This window comes from Bufo bufo, chromosome 4, assembly GCF_905171765.1.
Source record: "Bufo bufo chromosome 4, aBufBuf1.1, whole genome shotgun sequence".
Lineage (NCBI taxonomy): Eukaryota > Metazoa > Chordata > Amphibia > Anura > Bufonidae > Bufo > Bufo bufo.
The window spans coordinates 323,736,081-323,759,880 of record NC_053392.1 but is presented as its reverse complement, the minus strand read 5'-3'; the positions used below and the strand labels follow the sequence as shown (position 1 = coordinate 323,759,880).

Here is a 23,800-nt window from a genome sequence, read left to right as displayed (position 1 = left end):
GATTCCTGCCTACTATAGTCCTGGAAGTCAAGGTGTCACTCATCAGGGATTAACAGCCGTCCCTCTATGACTATATATACAGAGATAGCTGTCAATCACTGATAGGATCGCCTCCTTGACTCCAAAGCCCAGAATGAGCAGGAATTTATATGAATGAAATACAGGTTATACTAAATATTTTACCACAAAACTTTATATCAATCTCGTCAACGCCTCTTGCAATATGACCTGCTTCCCGCAGATTGCGTTGTGTTTTCAAGTTGACAGGTTCGCTTTCAAGCATGTCAACTTATGCTGCGAATAACCCTAGGCAATGTATAGTGTGAAATCCACAACAAATCCGCAGCATATCCATCTTGAAAATTCCACCGAAAATCTGGTACCATACCCTTCCAATTGGCGCTCTTGCAGGATCATGGGGAATTCTAGGCACCAGTTGGAGAAATGTATATTTTCCTGTATGGAGAGAATATAACGTTTTGTTTAATTTATGTCAGTGTTCCCCAACTCCAGTCCTCAGGGCCCACCTACCGGTCAGGATTTGAGAATATCCCACAGAAGGAATGCCTGAAGTAAGTCCTGATGCATCAACACTAATTGTATCACCTGCTCAATACTAAGGAAATCCTGAAAACATGACCGGAAGGTGGGCCTCGAGGGCTGGAGTTGGGGAACACTGATTTATGTGACAAAATCCTATCTGTTGTCATCACAACACAATATAGCGGTTACTATAAAATGTGGTGTGTATATCCACTCGGCATCCTCTCATCGTAATGTAAAACCAGGACAAGGCCAAATCAGGCAGGAATTGCATTAGGCTCGAGCTGCTATACTTCTGATGGAAGCAGTTATGCCTTGTAGAGTAGTTCTGGTGTCTCCTACAAGTAGATAAAAGAAAAAGTTTTTTGAGGGTGTTAGTCATTTCTAATTCACACAAAGAATTCTGCTTAATTTAGTTCATTACTATTACAGCAATTGGTGTTTGTGTCCTGCAAATCTTATTACCCATGTGAAAAGCTATGAAAATGCGTTTAGCTTTGATGCAGAACCAATTTTCAAAGTGATGAGGCTACATAAACAGAATCCATTGTCCTCTAAACAGCTGCACACTTATCCAGGGAAGATAACGACTTTTCATATATCACGATTAAGATTTTTCACTGGAAGTACCTCCAATCATATTTCACAATAAATTGTGATTTGTACTGGTTGCTTTGGGACGAATGACATTGTGAGTTTTGCTCATTTATCAACTTGTTGTCGTTTTTGTACAGATTGTGTATGTAGCTCCTATGAAGGCCCTGGCAGCTGAGATGACAAATTACTTCAGCAAGCGTCTAGAGCCACTGGGTATCGCCGTGAAAGAGCTGACTGGTGATATGCAGTTGTCAAAAGGTGAAATTTTACGCACCCAGGTAAGTTCAGTTAAGGTTAAATGTGTGGCATTTGCTTTATGCTGTTTATATCTTTCCTTTCACGTTATTCATTTTACTTATTGGAATTGTATTTGCAATTTATTATTAGGATAAATGAATATCGTGTTTGCTTTTGAAAAATTCTTCTAGTTGAAAACGGTAAAAAATTAGGCTTTTGCTGATAATTGATAGCTGTCATAAGTTGAAATACTCTTCCTTGTTGTGTACGGTATAAGTGTTGCTCTTCATTTTATATAGACTCACCCCAAAACACTTTTTATGGCTGCTTTTTTTTGGCACAGTGAGGCAGATAAGCTTGTAGATGGCATAAACATGTACCAAATTTTTAACAGAGGCTCAGGCTGGATGATAAATATGGTGCATAAACAGACACTCTTCTTTAACTGTATACCAACTATTAGTTATTTTAGTGTGAGGCAGACTTTTATGCCAGATTTGTGACACAATTTGAGCCCAAAGCGTCACATCTTTGGCCACACCCATGAAGCCACGTTTTCCTTTAAGCCACATCTCTTTTTTAGACCAGGTGCATAATCCTCCTCTAAACCTAGATGTGCCAGATTGTGGCACGCTTTGATACAATTTGCAGTAAAATCTAGTTGCACTAACATTAGTAAATATGGGGGTGATTTATATATATTTTTTTTTTTACACTTTATTTAATAACAATTTCTCCCCTTAGGGGCCAGAACCTTTGATCTTTTGATCCCTTGTCCTATTCGCTCTATCAGGGTGAATAGGACTTCACACTGTCCCTGCTGCCTGTGCTTTGTGCACAGGGCAGCAGGGAGCTGACTATGGCAGCCAGGACTTCAGTAGCGTCCTGGCTGCCATGGTAACTGATCGGAGCCCCAGGATTACACTGCTGGGGCTCCGATCAGAAGCTGCCACTGCCACCAATGAGGGGGAGGGGAAAGGGGACCCTGTGGCCACTGCCACCAATGATTTTAATACTGGGGGGGCGCACTGCGCCACCAATGATAATTACCCCTTAATACAGGAAGCGGGTGCCAGCAGCAGTTCAGCGGAAGTTAACCCCTCAGGTGCCGCACAGAGGAGGAGATTTATCAAGGTTTTTAGGTGGCATCAAAAAGTTGCAAAGTATGGTGCATGCGTAATTTGCGACTTTCTGCACTTCTCGCCACCTTTCTAAAGTGGCAAGAAGAGAGTGGTGGTGCGTCAAGCTTTCCGCTGGGTTACTATCATTTATGTCAGAAACAGGCGTAAATTATTGCTAAATTGTACATCAGCCCTTGGCTTGTGTAGCTTTCAGTTTCTGACGCATGCAGGGTCAGATATGCGCAACATTTTATTAAGAGGCATCTGTTTCTTAATAAATTAGGTGTCTCTCACTCCAGTTCAGATGAGATCAAGATTGGTGTAGAAAACGTCAGTCTTAATTCTCATCCATTGCCTTTTCATAGCTCTATCTGACAACGGCATTGTGCCAACTTAAATTTAACCCCTTTTTTAAAATAATTTTTATTGTATTAGCATATGCACACACAACATGCATACTTTATTTTGTAGTTCTTGGTTGCGTCCTGTACCTAGTAGGTGGATGTTTATGCCACAGTTTCCATCTGAGACGGGGCAGATTTACAAAAAGAAATGTCTAAAAAAAACTTTGTTGCCCATAGCAGCGAGTCACAGCAGCACTTTCATTTTTTGAAGACACTATGACAAATGATAGCTATGCAATCTCCAAAATTATGTTTAAGTGTTTTTATATTCAGTGTGTGTGTATATATATATATATATATATATATATATATATATATACACTAGGGATCGACCGATATAGATTTTTTAGGGCCGATACCGATAATTTGTGAACTTTCAGGCCGATAGCCGATAATTTATACCGATATTCTGGGAATTTTCATTTTTGAGAAAAAAAAAAAATTCCTACACAAATCTGCTGAAAATTAATATGTTTATTGTTAATGTGTATTTTTTTTTTATAAGTCTTTTTCATTTATACTTAATATTTTTTTTTTTTTTTTTTTTACTAACTTTTAGCCCCCTTAGGGACTAGAACCCTTGTCCTATTCCCCCTGATAGATCTCTATCAGGGTGAATAGGATCTCACACTGTCCCTGCTGCTCTGTGCTTTGTGCACACAGCAGCATGGAGCTTACCATGGCAGCCAGGGCTTCAATAGCGTCCTGGCTGCCATGGTAACCGATCGGAGCCCCAGGCTTACACAGCTGGGGCTCCGATCGGAGGAGCAGGGGAGAGGGGATCCTGTGGCCACTGCCACCAATGAGTAATACTGGGTGGGGGGGGCGCACTGCGCCACCAATGTTTTTACTATTGGCCGGGATTGGGGTGGGGGCGCACTGCGCCACCAATGATTAATACTGGGGGGCTTGGGGGGGGGGGGGGCGCACTGCGCCACCAATGAAGATAAGTCTCTCAATCATTCATATACAGGAGGCGGGAGCTGGCTGCAGAATCACATAGCCGGCTCCCGACCTCTATGAGCGGTAGCTGCGATCCGCGGCACCTGAGGAGTTAACTACCGCGGATCGCAGCTATCGCTCATAGAGGTCGGGAGCCGGCTATGTGATTCTGCAGCCAGCTCCCGCCTCCTGTATATGAATGATTGAAAGGCTTATCTTCATTGGTGGCGCAGTGGCCACAGCCCCTCCCCTCCTCTTATGTTCTCTCCTCTCATTGGCGGCAGCGGCAGCAGCATCACAGGGGGAGGGAGACACTGCTTCCTTCTCCCCTGTGCTGCGGAGGGAACACAGAACGCGCTGAGAGCAGCGCGTTCTGTGTTCCCCATACATTATCGGTATATCGGCAAAATAGATGCCGATACCGATAACGTTCAAAATCCTCAATATCGGCCGATAATATCGGCCAAACCGATAATCGGTCGATCCCTAATATATACACAGTGCCTTGACTTTTTTTGTGTTTTGTTACATTACAGCCTTAAATTCAATGTTTTGTTAATCTGAATTTTATGTGATGGATCAGAACACAATAGTCTAAGTTGGTGCAGTGAAATGAGAAAAACAAATAAATAAAACTGTTGTTTAGAAATAGAAAACAGAAAATTGGCATGTGCGTATGTATTCACCCCCTTTGTTAGGAAGCCCATAAAAAGCTTTGGTACAACCAATTACCTTCACAAGTCACATAATTAGTGAAATGACGTCCACCTGTGTGCAATCTAAGTGTCACATGATCTGTCATTACATATACACACCTTACCACATCACTAACCAAACACTGCCATGAAGACCAAGGAACTCTCCAAACAAGTAAGGGACAATGTTGTTGAGAAGTACAAGTCAGGGTTAGGTTATAAAAAAATATCCAAATATTTGATGATCCCCAGGAGCACCATCAAATCGATCATAACTAAATGGAAAGAACATGGCACAACAGCAAACCTGCCAAGAGACGGCCGCCCACCAAAACTCACGGACCGAGCAAGGAGGGCATTAATCAGAGAGGCAGCACAGAGACCTAAGGTAACCCTGGATGAGCTGCACAGTTCCACAGCAGAGACTGGATTATCTGTACATAGGACGAAAATAAGCCGTACGCTACATAGAGTTGGGCTTTATGGCAAAGTGGCCAGAAGAAAGCCATTACTTTCAGCTAACAACAAAAAGGCACATTGTGAGTTTGTGAAAAGGCTTGTGAGAGACTCCCAAAATGTATGGAGGAAGGTGCTCTGGTCTGATAAGACTAAAATTGAACTTTTCGGCCATCATAGAAAACGCTATGTCTGGCGCAAACCCAACACATCACATCACCCAAAGAACACCATCCCCACAGTGAAACATGGTGGTGGCAGCATCATGCTGTGTGGATGTTTTTCAGCAGCCAGGACTGGGAAACTGGTCAGAGTTGAGGGAAAGATGGATGGTGCTCAATACAGGGATATTCTTGAACAAAACCTGTACCACTCTGTGCGTGATTTGAGGCAAGGACGGAGGTTCACCGTCCAGCAGGACAATGACCCCAAACACACTGCTAAAGCAACACTTGAGTGGTTTAAGGGGAAACATGTAAATGTTTTGGAATGGCCTAGTCAAAGCCCAGATCTCAATCCAATAGAAAATCTGTGGTCAGACTTAAAGATTGCTGTTCACAAGCGCAAACCATCCAACTTGAAGGAGCTGGTGGAATGGGCAAATATCCCAGTGGTAAGATGTGGCAAGCTCATAGAGACTCATCCAAAGCGACTTGGAGCTGTGATTTCTGCAAAAGGTGGCTCTACATCCAGGGGCTTGGATGTATTTCTGGAGCGTAATAATATTACAGGCTATAGCTACTAGAGAGGGGTCGTTGATCCAGGGAGTTATTCTGATTGCCTGATTGGAATCGGGAAGGAATTATTTATTCCCCTAAAGTGGGGAAAATTGGCTTGTACCTCACAGGGGTTTTGTTGCCTTCCTCTGGATCAACTTGCAGGATAACAGGCCGAACTGGATGGACAGATGTCTTTTTTCGGCTTTATGTACTATGTTACTATGTTTTGACTTTAGAGGGGTGAATAGTTATGCACATTGACTTTTTCTGTTATTTTGTCCTATCTGTTTTTTACCTTGTGCATAGTTAATTGAGATCTACCACAGCACAATGTATTGATATATTTTGACAATGCTAGTTATTCACAAGACTGTAGAACTGAACTTCATCTATAGTGGGTAGTATTAGTGCTTTCCAGTACTCATATACCCCCAGGACTTGCAGAAGGGCTGGTCTGTCACAAGAATATTATGAAGCATATAACAATGCTCTCAGGCAATAATTGTTCGCCAGTAAACTCACCAATAGATGACAGGAGCTGAATGATGATGGCATATGGATGACAGCGCAAATAGGTGAAAGAGATGACAGTCAGGCAATACAGCACCCGGAAGATTGTGATGGTATACAGACTGAGAATGGATGTATGACGGTGAACAGAAATAAACAACCACTGAAATGAAACTGACTCTGATCTGAATAATACCCAGCGAAACATCAAGAAGGATCTAGGATCTAGAGCCAAATCAAAAAACAACTCAAAAACAGGCAATTAAAGGATCCACAGGGAAATTAAAAAAAACACAACCTTCAATGCTGGTAGCAGTTAAGGGCAGAGGGACTACAGATCCCAAGCAACACTGATTCAACTCAACATACTAGAATAGGTTACAAAGAATACAAGGATTCTGGATACAAATGCACACACAGTGCTTATGCTTTCCCCAACCAAAGAGCAAAAGGCATGAACATTTAAAAGAAGGCTAATCAAAATGAAATCCAATCTGAACCTCTACTCTAAATTAATTAAACTGAGGAACAGGGAGATCCCTGATGCTCATAATGTTATTGGCACATAGTGTGTGCCAAGTTTACAAATACAAAGGAAATGGCATAAAATATTACAATGTGTCACAATCACCGTTTCTGGCCTGAAAATCCCTGCAATTTATTGGCTGTGCAATTCAGGGGATGATCTTATTTTTTTTTTTTACATGTACAGCTAGGAAGGTTGACCAGTTAAGTATGTAGGTTCAACAAAGTGGAAATAGCCACTGAAAAATCAAATATGCCATTTATCAAAAGAGATTAACTCTACCTAGTGAGTAAAACCAAGTGCACTTACATTTTCCGAGTGCTCAGGAATTGTCTGCTTAGCCTGCTGACATGTACAAACGTCTTGGAAGAGCTGTTATATTGGCAGGAGATCTCATTTCCACGAGCCAGATATAATAAAACATCTCTATAAGCAGCAATAACATTGGTGCCTTAGGTGATGAGATTCACAGAGTAAGCAATGAGACTTGCATTATTTGTGAACGTAACAAAGCTCTTTATCTTATAGAAGAATCTTTGTGTATCTTATTGTTTCCTTTAAGCTGTGTTAAGGTTTCCAGAAACTCCTTCAAATGTTTGCATATCTTCAGCTGTTCAGTTTCTTCTACTTTAGTTTCTCAGTGTATGAAATAGTATGTGACATGATGTAATCTTCTTGGCTACATATCTGACATTAAAAACAAAATATGGTGACCTTTTTAAAGGTTCTACAAAAATCTTGAGATATAAAGTGTGAGAAAGGGATTTATTAATAAAAAGTTAACCTCAGTCAGCACTTGTGGTAAAATACTGAAATAACATACTCACTTATTATATTTTCCAATGTTTCCAGCACTGCTGCGCTCATCCTCCCTGCAGGGTTGAATTTTCTTGGCTGCACTGATGACATAATTGTATACTCTGTGACCGCTACAGCAATTTATTGTCTCGGCGTTTGTGCCATATAACACTGAGGCCAGTGATTGGCTGCACTGGTATCCAAGGTACATGGACACATTATCGCTGTAGCCAAAAATGGCTGCAACAACAGGGAAGATTGAACGGGCAGAGCTGGTAGCAGAAATATAACTTGGACGACCTCTTTAATAGTCTATATTAAAAAGTTTCATAATTTAGTATTACAGGCTGAAAATATTGTGACTGTAATGATAAAACCTGCTGTGTAGACTAGTAGCATATGATAAAAAAAAAAGCACTAAAACCGTTCATACTGCATGGTTTACTTTCAGAGGGTGAGAATATGCTCTGGTCATTTAGAGCCCTATCATTCTGCCTCATGGTGACCACTGAGCACTAGAGATGAGTGAATTTCTCAAAAATGTTATTTGTCCGGTTTGCCGAATTTTCCAGAAAGATTTGATCCGATCTGAATTTATTTGCGGCAAATCATGTTAAAAAACAGCTATTTCCCGGCTGCAGAGATCATGTATAATGGTGTAGAACACTGTGCCTTACAGTAACACGCATAGTGAGTCTGCTGTGGTAGTGAAATAATACTGTGAGTCAGTATGACACGCACATGACAGGCGTCGCTCTTAGAATCACTGCACACTTCTCTTATTTGGGCAGTTACGGGGCCAAAACTGACCAAATAACTCAAGTGTCAACTCAGCCTTGCAGGTCGATGTTAGCGCCAGGTATAAAAAACCGTGCAGAGGCCCAGTATCCTACTGTAGCGAGCAAGAGTGCACTCCTTTTACACAGTCGTCAGCTGATTCTACATAGATGTCTGCAGAACGCTTGTACAAGTAGAGCCCCTCACAGAGTCAAGGGGTGTCAGCAATAGGTTAATGTTGATGTCAGTGATTATTTTGCCCTTCCTCTGATCCGTTAGAACAATAACCCCCCCAAAAAACGGATCCTGTCTGTTGAGCATCTACCTTCACTCGGTCAGCATTTGGTCAGTAATCCATCAGTATTGCTAAAGCCCAAAAAAATAAATAAAAAAATATAGGAAAGGATCCAAAACAGAGATGACACATCAATGGAATATTTTCATGTCTTCTGTGTTTTTTGTACCCACTCCTGCTTTTGGCTACCAAATCATAAGCCAGTTCTGATGGGACCATACAGGCCTTACAGCTGCTACACAGATAGGATCCATTGTGAGCCTAATTTTTCCTTCCTTCTGACAGATCAGAAGAAGGGTTAAATAAAGATGTCAACCAGGCCAAAAGGCATAATAGTGACCCAGTCATAGAGTGGGGAGGGTGGGAGAACAGTTTGAGAAGTCCACAGAGTGGCCCAATGACATAATGGGGAGGTGGCAGCAGCAGCAGCATTAGGAGACCACAGAGTTGCCCATTTACATAGTGTTGAGTTAGCAGCACCATGAGGAGACCACAGAGTTGCACAATGACAGAGTGTGAAGGTGGCATAAGCAGCATGAGGAGGCCTCAGACTGACAAGGTGAGATAGTGTGGAAGTGGCAGCAGCATCAGGAGGCCACAGAGTGGCACAATGACATAGTGTGGAGGTAGCAACAGCGGCATGAGGAGACCTGAGTGGTGAGGTGGCAGCAGCATAAGGAGTCTACAGAGTGACCCGGTGACAGAGTGGGGAGGTGGGTGGCAATAACAATACCTGCTGACGATGGTGGGTGTAAGAAGGAGCACTTGGCATCAGATGTGTGGCATCAGGCAGGTGGCAGCATCAGAATAGTAGCTGAGTCAAGTAACCAGAGGAAACCAGTCTCTTTTATCAAGGTTTGGGTGAGGCAGCATGGATGATCTAATCTGATGCATCAGGTATTGGTGAGTGAAAATCCTGGCTGATCCACGCCTGATTCATCTTGACAAAGGTCAGTCTCTCCACGTTTTGGGTGGACAGGTGAGTTCTCCTTGGAGTAACTATGGCCCCGGCCGCACCAAACACCCCCTCTGATGCCACACTGCTGGCCGGCCAGGACAGCTTTTCCAGGGAAAACTCGGCCAGTTGCGGCCTCAAATCCAATTTGGCTTCGCAGTAGTCCAGCGCATCTTCAATGTGGGGTGGCAGGGTGCTGTCAAAGTATGCCACCACCTGCTGGTTCCGGTTCTGCTCCAGGTCTAGCTGCTGCTGTTGGTGAGTAGTTTTTTCACTAAGTGGGTTAAAGGGTTTCTACCACTACATTTTGACCTAATTAGCTGTCAGACACTAGCGATCTGCTAGTGTCTGCTGTACCTAACCATGCTATTGTAATTCCTTTCTCTGCAGCGGTTACCCTAAAAAACGTAGTTTTATTGGTATGCAAATGAGCCTCTAGGTGCTATGGGGGTGTCTTTTCAGCACCTAGAGGCTCCGTCCACTCACCATTTCTGCCGCCCAGCGCGCTCCAGCCCGCCCCTCTACTCTAGATTGACAGCCTACTTCTCTCCATCTCTGCCGAATTCTCGCGCCTGCGCCGTGTGCTTCTGTATTCGGCGCAGGCGCAGTGACTGTCTCCCTGCGCCGGCATCTTCACTGCGCCTGCGCCGATTACGGCGCAGGGAGCAGTCCAACAGTCACTGCGCCTGCGCAGAATACAGAAGCACACGGCACAGGCGTGAGTAGGCTGTCAATCTAGAGCAGAGGGGCAGGCTGGAGCGCGCTGGGCGGCAGAAATGGTGAGTGGACGGAGCTTCTAGGTGCTGAAAAGACACCCCCATAGCACCTAGAGGCTCATTTGCATACCAATAAAACTATGTTTTTTAGGGTAACCGCTGCAGAGAAAGGAATTACAGTAACATGGTTAGGTACAGCAGATCGCTAGTGTCTGACAGCTAATTAGGTCAAAATGTGGTGGTAGAAACCCTTTAAGAAAGCTGCTCCTCATCGACTCTAGACTCAAGCTGCTGCTAATGGGGCTGGTACTGCTCCTACCCCGCCCCAGGAGCCATGACAGTGGAACGATCAGACCTGCGAGAGGATGAACGATGGCGCAGATAGGCAGCGGCCAACTGACTACATAGGATGTCTCTATAGTATTTCAGTTTGTTCTCCTTCTCAGCAGGTGTAAAAAAAAGGCCGTCATTTTGGACAGGTAGCGAGGGTCCAACAAAGTGGAGAGCTAGAAGTCATCCCTCTGCCGAATGGTGACAATTCGTCTGTCACTACCAAAGCAAGTGAGCATGCAGCGGGTCATTTGCGCAAGGGACTTCCTGCCTCCATCTCCACTGCATGCTGCCACGGTGTGCCTGGGTCCTCTGCCTTGTCTTCATCATCTCCCTCTTGCTCCTCTGGCTGCTCCTCCTCTCCTGTCACCTGTGTAGAAAAACCACCCATTTCGCTACACATTGCTTGTGCTCCAATGTTCTCCTCCTCCTCCAGTTCTGCCCCCATAGGGCTTATCTAGCCATGAGATGTAGGCACCACATCTCCAGTCCCCTGACCAGCCATATTTACCAGCATCTTTTCCAGGATATGAAGCAGTAGAATGACGTTGTTCATCCCGTAGTCCTGGCGACTGGCAAATAATGTGGCATCCTCAAAGGAAGGGCAGTTGTCACGCATGAGCTTCCACTGGCTCACATCGAAGTTACACAGGGGAGTACTCCTGTCCGCTTGGATCATCAAGAAATCGTTTATGGCTTTTCTCTGTTCGTACATTGAGGAACAGAAGTATTTGAACACCCTGCGATTTTGCAAGTTCTCCCACTTGGAAATCATGGAGGGGTCTGAAAATTACATTGTACGTGTATTCCCACTCTGAGAGACATAATTTAAAAAAGAAAAATCAGGAGATCACATTGTGTGATTTTTAAAGAATTTATTTGTCTTGCACAGCTGAACATAAGTATTTGAACGCCTGAGAAACAGCAAGAATTCTGTCTCTCAAATACTTGTTACCGTGCCTTTAAAAAGTGGACCTCTACTCCACTCATTAATCTAACTTAGTAGCACCTGTCTGAGCTCTTTAACCACTTCCCATCTGGGCCCTTTGCCCCCTTCCTGACCAGGCCAAATTTTGCAAAACTGACATATCTCACTTTATGTGGTAATAACTTTGGAACGCCTTTATTTATCCAAGTCATTCAGAGATTGTTTTCTCGTGACACATTGTACTTCATGATAGTCATAAATTTGAGTCAAAATATTTCACCTTTATTTATGAAAAAATCCCAAATTTACCCAAAAATTTGAAAAATTCGCAATTTTCTAAATTTCAATTTCTCTGCTTTTAAAACAGAAAGTGATACCTCATAAAATATTTATTATTTAACATTCCCCATATGTCTACTTTATGTTGGCATCATTTTGGAAATGTCATTTTATTTTTTTAGGACGTTAGAAGGCTTAGAAGTTTAGAAGCAATTCTTCAAATTTTTAAGAAAATTGCCAAAACCCACTTTATAAGGACCAGTTCAGGTCTGAAGTCACTTTGTGGGGCCTACATAGTGGATACCCCCATAAATGACCCCATTGTAGAAACTACACCCCTCAAGGTATTCAAAACCGATTTTACAAACTTTGTTAACCCTTTAGGCGTTCCACAAGAATTAAAGGAAAATGGAGAGCAAATTTTTAAATTTCACTTTTTTGGCAGATTTTCCATTTTAATCAATTTTTTTCTTTAACACATCGATGGTTAACAGCCAAACAAAACTCAATATTTATTACCCAGATTCTGCAGTTTACAGAAACACCCCACATGTGGTCGTAAACTGCTGTATGGGCACACGGCAGGGCGCAGAAGGAAAGGAACTCCACATGGTTTTTAGATGCCATGTCCCATTTGAAGCCCCCTGATGCACCCTTACAGTAGAAACTCCCAAGAAGTGACCCCATTTTGGAAACTAGGGGATAAGGTGCCAGTTTTATTAGTACTATTTTTGGGTACATATGATTTTTTGATCATTCATTATAACACTTTATGGGGCAAGGTGACCAAAAAATTGGTTGTTTTAGCACAGTTTCTATTTATTTATTTTTACAGCGTTCATCTGAGGGGTTCAGTCAAGTGACATTTTTATAGAGCAGATTGTTACGGACGTGGCGATACCTAATATGTATACTTTTTCTCATTTATTAAAGTTTTACACAATAATAGCATTGTTTTAATGTGTCCATGTTCTGAGAGCTATAGTTTTTTTATTTTTTGAGAGATTTTCTTATGTAGGGGCTCATTTTTTGCGGGATGAGGTGACTGTTTTATTGGTACCATTTTGTGGGACATACGCGTTTTTGATCACTTGGTGTTGCACCTTTTGTGATGCAAGGTGACAAAAATTGCTTGTTTTGACACATTTTTTTTAAAAAATTTTTTACGGTGTTCACCCGAGGGGTTAGGTCATGTGATATTTTTATAGAGCTGGTTTTTACGGACGCGGCAATACTAAATATGTCTATTTTATTTTTTCTATTTTTTTTTTTTTTTTTTTTTTTTTTTTTTCCTTACTTGGGATTTTTTTATTTTTTTTACATGTGAAACTTTTTTTTATTTTATTTTTTCAACCCTTTATTTTATTTTTATTTTATTTTACACTTTTCGTCCCCCATAAGGTCATACAAGACCTCTGGGGGACATTTACTTCACTTTTTTTTTTTTTTTTTACACTGTTGATTTCTCCTGTAACTGGGGCTGACATAGTAGCCCCAGTTACAGGACAAATGCATCCCTATAGAGGCTGTACAGCAGCAATCCTGCGCTGTACAGCCTCACAGCAGGGCTGATCGAGGGCTGATCGACCTCACACAGCTCCTGCACTCTCCGGTCACGGCGGTCACATGACCACCGGGCCGGAACAGGAAGCGCACAGCGGTGTGTCTGCAGCGATCGTGAAGGCAGGGACACCTGGGCACTGTCCCTGCCTTGTCTTAGGGTTGCCCTGCTGTCACTGACAGCGGGCAACCCGATCAGCAGCTGCACGATTAGCGTGCAGCTGCTATTTCTGACAGGACATTTTAAAACGTGCTGTCAGAAATAGACGTCCACCCATAGGACGTTTATATCCTATGGGCGGACGTGAGGCGGTTAAAGACATCTGTTCACCCCACAGTCAAATACTTCTGTTACTCACTGTATAGTGGGTCTAACATATGGAGGGTGGAATTCCAACAGGTGGAAACGTCGCATATCAGCCTATGTTGGGGGATGCTGTTCTGCCGATGCAGCTCGAGGAGGGTGTGCTTTGCGGTGTACGAGTGGCTGAAGTGCATGCAAAGTTTCCTGGCCATTTTTAGGATATCTTGCAGATGGGTGGAAGACTTCAGGAAACGCTTGACAACCAGATTGAACACGTGTGCCATGCAGGGCGCATCCCTCCTTGATGCAGCGCCGACACAATGTTCTTCCCGTTGTCGGTCACCATGTGTCAGGAATCATCCTGCTATGTCTGTTTAGTTCAGATTGTCTTGCCCTCAAGTTCTCCCTCAGTTAAGATGGAGGATTGTGTCTCAGCTGGGTGCCATCTTACTTCCTGTTTCACATTTAACCCTCTCAAGCCTGTTACTAATTGCTTGAGTATTGTGTTTAGCTTCTGCTCGTGCAGTCCTCTTGCTTGGAACTAGCTCTCTGGTTTGTTCCTCCTACTTGCGGTTTACCCTGCTACTTTGATATCTTGCTACCTCCTGTTGCCGACCAGGATTGCTTGACTACATTCCTGTGCCGCCTGCCCTGACCCATTGCTCGTCTGACCTCGTCTGCGACATCTTTTGGTCCTGCACCGTTGCTACTGGTAAAAGCTCCGCCTGTCTGGCTCTGCTGCATCTTTCGATCCTGCACCGTTGCTACTGGTTACGGCTCCGCCTGCATGGCTCTGCTACATCATTCAGTCCTGCAACCTCCTATTCAAAACTTTGTTGTTTCCTGTGTACAGGCCGTGTCCCTGCCATTGGACATCATGGTTCCGATTTTGAGTTGTCGCGGCGACAGCCAGGATTCGATTTCTCGATTAAGGAGAGGGAGCAGTCCCTCCCCTGTGTGACTCCGTTTGCCCAGGCAGGAACCACATTTACCCAGTGCGTCATAAAGGACCTATATTGTCCTTGACTGTAGTTACAGTTCCACAGCCGTGCACTTTGACAGACATCAACAGGCTCAAGGACTGGCCCACCTTCTGTTCTACATATTTGTGCAGGTCTGGTACTGCCTTTTTGGCAAAGAAATGACTGCACAAACCATCAGTTCTCTGAAAGGTGCAAAGTCCACCACTTGGAAAGGGAGGGACTGCAGCACCAGCAACTTAGCCAGCAGCACGTTCAGCTTCTGCACGGTTGGATGAGTGCATGCACACTTTTGTTGTCTCTTAGCAATCGCTTCAGTGATCGATTGCTGATGGAATGACTGACGAGGAGTAGGAGAGCGAGGAGCAGGAGCATCAGGACTGACAGATGATGGGAAGAACAGACAGCTCCCTTTGGCTGAGGTGGTGGAACATTGCCTGAAATCGGGTGCGTGCTACTGGGTGATGCGCATTGGAGCCACGGTTCTTCCAATCTACTTTATGGTGACGCTGCACCCTGGCCACACTTCACCTTCTGCCCACAGATTCGGCAAATGGCCATGTTCACCTTCTCCGGCGGCTTAACAAAAAACTGCTTTAGAACATATATTTGCACCGCTGAACGGCTAATAAGCCCTTTTTCTCACTAATATACCCACCAAAAAAGCTTTAGAACATATAACTGCACCTCTGAATGGTAAATAAGCTCTTATTTTTTTCCACTTATACACGCCAAAAAAGGCTGTAATTTTCTCACTTCACCTCACAACGGCTAAGCCCTTTTTTTTCAGTAATACACCCCATAAAAGGCTTTAAAACATATAACTGCACTGATGAATGGAAAAAAGCCCTTATTTTTTCCACTTCTACACGCCAAAAATGACTTTAGAACATATAACTGCACCACACATGGGCTAATAAGACTTAGAAATATTTCCTAGTAATAAACTCTGTTAATGGCTGGATCACACAGCACTTGCACGCAAATAACAAGAAAGGTTTGCTGGAATTACAGAGGTATCATCTATTGCAAACCTGAAAGCAGCAGTAGAATGGCAATCCAGATCCCCAATCAGTGCAGCAAGGTGTAATAGGATTGTTCCTATTACCCAGGCTGTAAACACCCCTATTGGACCCTCTTCTTGTTCAATACTGTGGAATAATTCCTCCCTATCTTTTCCCTACACCTCTAATGATATTTCCCTGAACTTCTATTCAGCAAAATAAATGTTTTCAAGTCTTTCCTAGCACTTTCCCTAGCGCCTGCTGACTTCTCTCCCGGCACTAAGTACACTGGAAAATGTCTGAATCCACGATGGCTGAGACTATTTATTTATAGGGCTGTGACATCACAGGGCTGGCTGGCTGCTGATTGGCTGCATGCATGGCATTGTGGGTGATCCCTTGTTCCCAGAGTTCTTTGCTTTAACATGTCCTAACATGTACAGCAGCCATTAGGAAAAAATGCCTCGGGAAATTCGGATTCAGTGCAAATCAAATTTTTCCAGAAATTCGGATTGAATTCCACATCGTCAACTTCGATTCGCTCATCTCTAGTGACCACCCTGGTGCATTTGTTAAAATGCTGCATAGTAATTAATATCTGGTCACCCGTCAGATTTCGTTTAGGTGGAGGATAGGATTTGAATTGTGAACAATTTCCCTACTTCACATCTCAGTTGGCTACAGTATAGCTCACTGTGGACAATTATTCCTAGTCTAACAATCATATAAAGCAATTGCCAAGTCTGGTTAAAGTGTGCTTTGAACAATGTGAAACTACAGCTCCCAATATGACCTGAACAGTGGTAAATATATGCTAGATTTGTTATTTCAAAAGCTAGAAAGGTGCAAGATATCATCTCACTGCAGACCTGATTAGTGATTGCAGATTGCTGGTCAGATGAATTCAGAAGTGAAAAACATCCAGTGACTCACAGGTTATTTCTTTGATTGGAGTTGTTCTTTTGTTGTTCTCTCCAAACAGTCCAGGCCACCATGACATCTTATGTTCATACCCTCTATAACAGATTTGAAGACTGCCAACAAAAAAATATTCACACAAAGTGCGCTCCCTGAGTATAATAATGGTGCAAGCTGTGCCCTCATAACCAGCAGTTCCAAACACTGTGGCCAAAAGTAAAAAGCACAACTTAATTTGCCCCTTCAAATGCGTAATAATAATCTGCACTGCAAGTATGGCCAAGATGATGCATGGTTCGTACATTAAACATTTGTTTCACATACCTTATCCCATGTACTGTGTTTTACAGATGAAATAACAATATGAGGACTCAAGTGCTATTGAGTGCCACCGTTTTTTTCCCCTTTTTTTTACAAGGCACCACTAGTGGGGGGGGTCCCAGATTTTTGTGTCCCCTGCTATCCAAGGCTGCACTCGTTCAGTCTTGGACAGTGGGTGATAATGTACACCATGTCCCCTAAAACTGCGCCTGGCTCAGTTACTGTGCTATCATCTCGCTATGTAGGTGTGGCTTCTTTTGGTCTTGGCTGATTACTGCGGAACAACCCAGGCAGTGTGCGTTGACATTAAAGATGAATTACTATATGACAAGATAGGAACCAGGGAGCTTCCTTGAACACCACTGCCTGATTATTAATTTACATCAATGCTTAAGAACTTGGATGCAACAGGGGATTCCAGCTCTGGATCCCTCCTCTTCCTGGACTGTTATTTTATCAGCCTATTCAGGGTAAATCTTCCATATCCACCCCTGCTTAAAGAGTTTCTGTCACCACAATTTTTGCTATTGTACAGGCTGACATTATACATGAGCAAATGTCACCTGAATTTAACTCTGCTATTCTTTTTTTCCAGTGTAACCCCGTTTTTATGCAATTATAACTTTTATTATATACAAATTAGCCTCTAGGGGGGGGGTGTTGCACCTGCTCCTAGAGGCTCTGTTCTCCCACCTCATGTCACGCCATTCTACTCTTGATTGACACGGCCAGGCCAGCGATAGGTCTCCTCCTGCCGGCCATGTCTGGTGGGGAAATCTTGCGCCTGCGCCATCCTGTTCAGTATTTGGCGCAGGCGCAGTGAGGGAAGGACGCTTGCCGGCTTCCTCACTGTGCCTTATAACAAAGGTACCATTACATTTGACTTTACTCTGTTGGCTGTTGTTTATGCTATAGGTGTCTGCAAGAATGTATCAGATTTTTATCGACAGAGATTGGAGTCCTTTTTGAAATGGTGGACACATCTGTAGTATTCTGTTTCCCCACGTTATAAGCCTGTATTGCCTTACATTAAAATATATGTCCTTACTCGTGTGAGGGTGATTTATTTATATATTTTTCCCTTTTTCGGGCTTTAAGAAGTAGAGAGGTCTACATTGCTTACTTTAAGCAAGTGCGTGTATACCATGTTTTCTATGTATTTTCTTAAACTCTGGTCTTCAGAGTATTTTATTTTTGTGGTTTTTCAGTCAAATTAGCTTTGCACATGTTGTGTTGTGTCAGAAATCTCAGGATGCACATAATCTCTCAGACAAAAGGTTTCACAATACAGCAACACAATGGGACTAATTTAAAAAACTCTGCCTTTGTCCTTATTCTAGTTGTTTCATAATGCTCTTTGCTGAGACATCCATTTTCAGGGTGAAGAAGAAAAAAAGAACGTTGGTTTCATTTATCAGAGCATGGCAATATATTTCCTAGGTAATAAGAGTCACATTTTCTGTTGCTCTGTGGCAACGGATGCAGTCAGGTCCATTGTTTTACTTCCAAATATGTGTTTATTAAAAATGAACAAACTGTAGTTTACTGCCAACTTTTACGGCGTGCCTAGTTTTGAAACAAATCACACATGTAAGCAGACAAAAGACTTTTTACCAGAACAACCTCACTATTTCATTTTGTGCTATTTGGTAAATTTCATTATTCTCAATTGAGTGAAGAGCTTTTACATTTTTTATGGCATAGTGGCAGCATGCAAAATTGCCTTCTAGAAAATGGAATCTATTTTGTACTTTATGGGAGAAAGGTTCCCGACTCCGTCTCATAATGCAATGGTCCGTGCATGTTTTATTCCCTTACAGGTATAAAATTGCTAAGCAGCATTCAAGTAAAGGCACAGTGTTAACAAATGTAGCCTCTCTGCAAACCAAACAAGACCATTCCCTGCTTTCAAAAATAAATCCTGGTGTTCCGAGCTTTCGGAAAAGTGTGCCATGCTGAGGGGTATGATTATTTAAGGTGCGTGGCTTCGGCTCTTCGTATGCCATTAGGGTATTAATGTTACTACAAAATGTAATGTATAGTGATCTCATAATGGCTGCAGTCACCAAAGTGATTTTCAAGAGGCAAGTAACGCTTTCAGAACAGAGGATCCTTGCCCTTTAGAAACTTTCAGAATTATTTCTATCCCTTTTTGTCTGATAGAGTATAATGACATTGTCATTGGGATATTTGTAGAAGGGACTTTGCACTCATGGCATGTTTCATTTAGATGATGTATAGAATATTTTTGCTATAGAACACTTGGTGAAAAATTGTGACGCCATGAAGCTGCTAAATTCTCAATGGAGTAGACTCTGTATTACAAGATTTTTTTTTTTATCAGTGCAATGTTCTCTCCGCACAAAGACTGCTATAGTACTTCAAATGCTAATCCGATGCAGGCCTTCAGTGCTCGTTCTTCAATAAAGCATGACTTTCAGCTGACCTTCTGCTTACCCACATCTAAATGTGTTCATCTGAAGGGAAATCTCTTATAAAACCAGGATTACCGCGCTAAAACTTTTGGAATCTATATTCGGAGACCATTTTTTTTCTCTTTCCACATTCCGTCTCTGCTTCTTTTTAGCATAATGAGGCTTTAATTTCCAGCATGCATAAAATAGCCATCTAATTTCCCCATGAAATTGCAGCTTCAGTTTTCCCCCCCCCCCTTAAAATATCATTTGTTTGAGCTGATGATCTTTTTATATTTGCAGTCAAGCAGGTTCGCTAAAGAGCTGAATAGTTTCCGTTCCAATGTGGAGCTCAGATGAAGAGTGTCTAAGCATGTCTTCTCTTGGCTGGTTTTGTTTCTCGGTTTATCGCTGCGCTTCCTGCTGATCAACTTCTTAATCTGTTTTAAGCCTTTTAGATGTGATTTCAATTACTTTTTTAATTCGGCCAGAAGAATTAACACATTCTTCTCCTTCATTAATATCTGGCTTAAACCATTAATTAGATCTCTATGCGGTCTTAATGCTGACAGTTACAGGAAGCTTGTGTATTTTACGTGTCCATATGTTTTCAGCTAATCTTATAGAGCTGAGGTTAGGGATTGAATGATTTGAACAGTAAGCATCCGTCATCAATTCTGCCATTTGTGGCCATGTTCTTTGTCTTTCCTTTTGTGTTGCTCTCTGCTGCATATGATGTATGTGCTCAGAGTATTTGTTATTTCTGAGCTGCCTTATCCACACTATATTCTGTGTCAGTCACTGGAGTCTGAGGTTCAGAAAATACAAAGAAGGATTTCATAAGGACTTTCAGAATGTATGTGGCACTATAACAGATTGCGAAAGAAAGCAATGTATACTGTAAATGAATGATGACGTTGCCATTGACCTTCATGGTATGTTGTTTTTTTCCTTAATTCATGGTGTTCTAAATGCTAAAATTTCCTAATTGATATGCCCTTTTTGAAGGGTTTGTGTCATCTTTTATCCGGAGCTTATTAGGAACTTATTTTACTGATCATCCTTGATATGCCATTTATGTCCCAAACACTGTGACCCCTCTTAGAAATAAGTAATGATGGTTCTGGGAAAGCGTTATGCAACTTTTTCTCTTGTTGAATCTGCTTGGCTGTTTCTGGTCATCCACATAACTTAACAAATCTAGTGGGCAGGGCCATCTTTAATGCGGGGCAAAAGGGCCCCGCTGGCCTCTTGAGCCCTGCTTACCACTGCCCACAAATAATTTTTCGGCCCATAAGACGCTTTTTTCCTCCAAAAAAATGCGTCTTATGGGGTGAATATGGGGAGTACTGATTTGTACCGGAGGACCGGGAAGCAGTAAAAGCTCTGTACTCACCGCTTCCTGGTTCTCGGCTGTGCAGTAGCTGCGCACAGCGTGACATCACGCTGTGCGCAGCCTTCACAGCCAACAGGCGAGGACCAGGAGTGCTGGTGGTGAGGAGCGGCGGTATCCAGGAGCAGGAGAAGTAAGTTGTTAGTTTATTTTATTTGCGCTGATGGCCTGGGGGGCTGACACATGAGGCTGGGGGGCTGATACATGAGGCTGGTGGGCTGATACATGGCATTGGGGCGATGATATGAGGTCTGATTGAGGGTCTTATTAACATTGGGGATCTTATTGGGGCTGTTAGCTGAGGTCTGATTAACATTGGGTGTCTGACTGGTGGTCTGACCTGAGGGGTAATGGAATTTTTTTTTTTCTTATTTCCCCCCTTTAAAACCTGCGTCTTATGGGCCGGTGCGTCTTATAGGGCGGAAAATACGGTACTTGCTTGCTCCTCCTCCCGACCTCCCCTGCCCTTTGCGTTTGCCGCGACGTCACGCGGAGGCACTGCAACGCTAGGGTGAGCCGATCCCCGGTCTCCTTCCTGAACTGTAGAGCGGTGCCCACTTCCAGCCCTGATCCCAGCTGCCCAGAGCACTGATCCTGAGCCTGCTGGAGTCTTCAGAACTGCAAGTATTTACAGTAATTCACTGTAAGCTATATTATATATATTACAGTTTTTTTGTCTGTTTTTTCCTTTGTGTGTGTTGTGGTGGAGGGTGTGATTGCATGCTAGGGTGTGGGAAGGTGGGATCCAGGGCACCCAAGTTAAATTCTTGCCCAGCGTCCAATCAATTTTAAAGACTGCCCTGAGTGGGTGTATCGATTACACGCTTTAGTAATATACTTAAATCTCAGCCTGATTAGAATGTTAAAATGAAAACTGAAAATACAGATTTATTTTTTTTCCATTTGTTCAATTAGCTTAACCTCTTCAGGACACAGGGCGTACAGGTACGCCCTTATGTCCTGGTACTTAAGGAAACAGGGCGTACCTGTACGCCCTGTGTATTTCTGATCACCGCCGCGCGGCGGGCGGTGATCGGAAGCCGGTGCCTGCTCAAATCATTGAGCAGGCACCTCGGCTAAATGCCCAGGGGGGTCCCGTGACCCCCCCCCCCCCATGTTGGCGATTGCTGCAAACCGCAGGTCAATTCAGACCTGCGGTTTGTGGCTTTTACCTATTGCGGCGGGCGGTGCCATCGTGTCCCCTTGCGGCTGTAGGGGGGACCCAATGGCATGGAAGGCAGCGCGATGTCTAAGGAAGGCATCGCGCTGCCTTCTTGTGACGTGCCTGTGAGATCCAGCCCCCTGGATCTCACAGGCTGGAAGCTGTATGAGTAATACACACAGTGTATTAGACCCCCAAAAGGTCAAGTCCCAAAGTGGGACAAAAAATTAAGTGAAAAAAAAGTTGAAAAAATAATGTTTCAAGTAAAAATTAACAAAAACTTCATTTCCCCCCCAAAAAAATAAAAGTAAATTGGTAAAAAATAGCGGAAAAAAAGAAGTATACATATTGGGTATCGCCGCATCCATATCGACCGGCTCTATAAACATATCACATGACCTAACCCCTCAGATGAACACCATAAAAAATTAAAACTGTGCTAAATAAACAATTTTTTGTCACCTTACATCACAAAAAGTACAACAGCAAGCGATCAAAAAGGCGTTTGCCCACCAAAATAGTACCAATCTAACTGTTGCCTCACCCCTCAAAAAATGAGCCCCTACCTGAGACAATCGCCCAAAAAAAAAAAAAAAAATATGGCTCAGAATATGGAGACACTAAAACATCATTTTTTTTGTTTTAAAAAAGCTGTTGTTGTGTAAAACTTACATAAATTTAAAAAAAGTATACATATTAGGTATTGCTGCGTCCATATCGACCGGCTCTATAAAAATATCACATGACCTAACCCATCATAAAAACACCGTAAAAAATGTAAAATAAAAATTGTGCTAAATAAAAAAAAAATTGTCACCTTACATCACAAAAGTGTAATAGCAAGCGATCAAAAAGTCACACGCACCCCGAAATAGTGGCAATAAAACCGTCATCTCATCCCGCAAAAATCATACCCTACCCAAGGTAATCGCCCAAAAACTGAAAAAATTATGGCTTTCAGACTATGGAAACACTAAAACATGATTTTTTTCCTTCAAAAATGAAATCATTGTGTAAAACTTACATAAATAAAAAAAAAGTATACATATTAGGTATGTATAACCTGTCAGATGAATGTTGTAAATAACAAAAAATAAAAACTGTGCCAAAACATCTATTACTTGTTATCTTGCCTCACAAAAACTGTAATATAGAGCAACCAAAAATCATATGTACCCTAAACTAGTACCAACCAAACTTCCACCCTATCCCGTAGTTTCTAAAATGGGGTCACTTTTTTGGAGTTTCTACTCTAGGGGTGCATCAGGGGGGCTTCAAATGGGACATGGTGTCAAAAAAACCAGTCCAGCAAAATCTGCCTTCTAAAAACCGTATGGCATTCCATTCCTTCTGCGCCCTGCCGTGTGCCCGTACAGTAGTTTACGACCACATATGGGGTGTTTCTGTAAACTATAGAATCAGGGCCATAAATATTGAGTTTTCTTTAGCTGTTAACCCTTGCTTTGTAAAAGTAAAAAAAATATTAAAATGGAAAATCTGCCAAAAAAGTGAAATTTTAAAATTGTATCTCTATTTTCCATTAATTCTTGTGGAACACCTAAAAGTTTGTAAAATCAGTTTTGAATACCTTGAGGGGTGTAGTTTCTACAATGGGGTAATTTTTGGTTGGTTTCTATTATGTAAGCCTCGCAAAGTGACTTCAGACCTGAACTGGTTCCTAAAAATTGGGTTTTTGAAAATTTCTGAAAAATTTCAAGATTTGCTTCTAAACTTCTAAGCCTTGTAACATCCCCAAAAAATAAAATATCATTCCCAAAATGATCCAAACATGAAGTAGACATATGGGGAATGCAAAGTAATAACTATTTTTGGAGGTATTACTATGTACTATAGAAGTAGAGAAATTGAAACTTGGAAATTTGCAATTTAAAAAAAAAAAATTTTTGCTAAATTTG

At 42.5% G+C, this 23,800-nt stretch overlaps 1 protein-coding gene and 1 long non-coding RNA gene across 2 annotated transcripts in view; one reads left to right on the top strand and one right to left on the bottom strand.

The window, feature by feature from the left end:
* The window catches only part of ASCC3 (activating signal cointegrator 1 complex subunit 3), a 742,201-nt gene that overhangs the window by 187,627 nt on the left and 530,774 nt on the right, over positions 1–23,800 (top strand). The window contains exon 10 of the mRNA XM_040428803.1: positions 1,278–1,418. Coding sequence (XP_040284737.1) covers positions 1,278–1,418 — 141 coding nt within the window. The remainder of the gene's footprint in view (positions 1–1,277; positions 1,419–23,800) is intronic.
* On the bottom strand, positions 606–7,640 carry LOC120998223. The gene is made up of 4 exons (XR_005778319.1): positions 7,578–7,640; positions 7,060–7,437; positions 6,237–6,387; positions 606–881 (listed from the first exon to the last, which is right to left on the bottom strand). It is a non-coding gene; the product is annotated as an uncharacterized LOC120998223 (long non-coding RNA).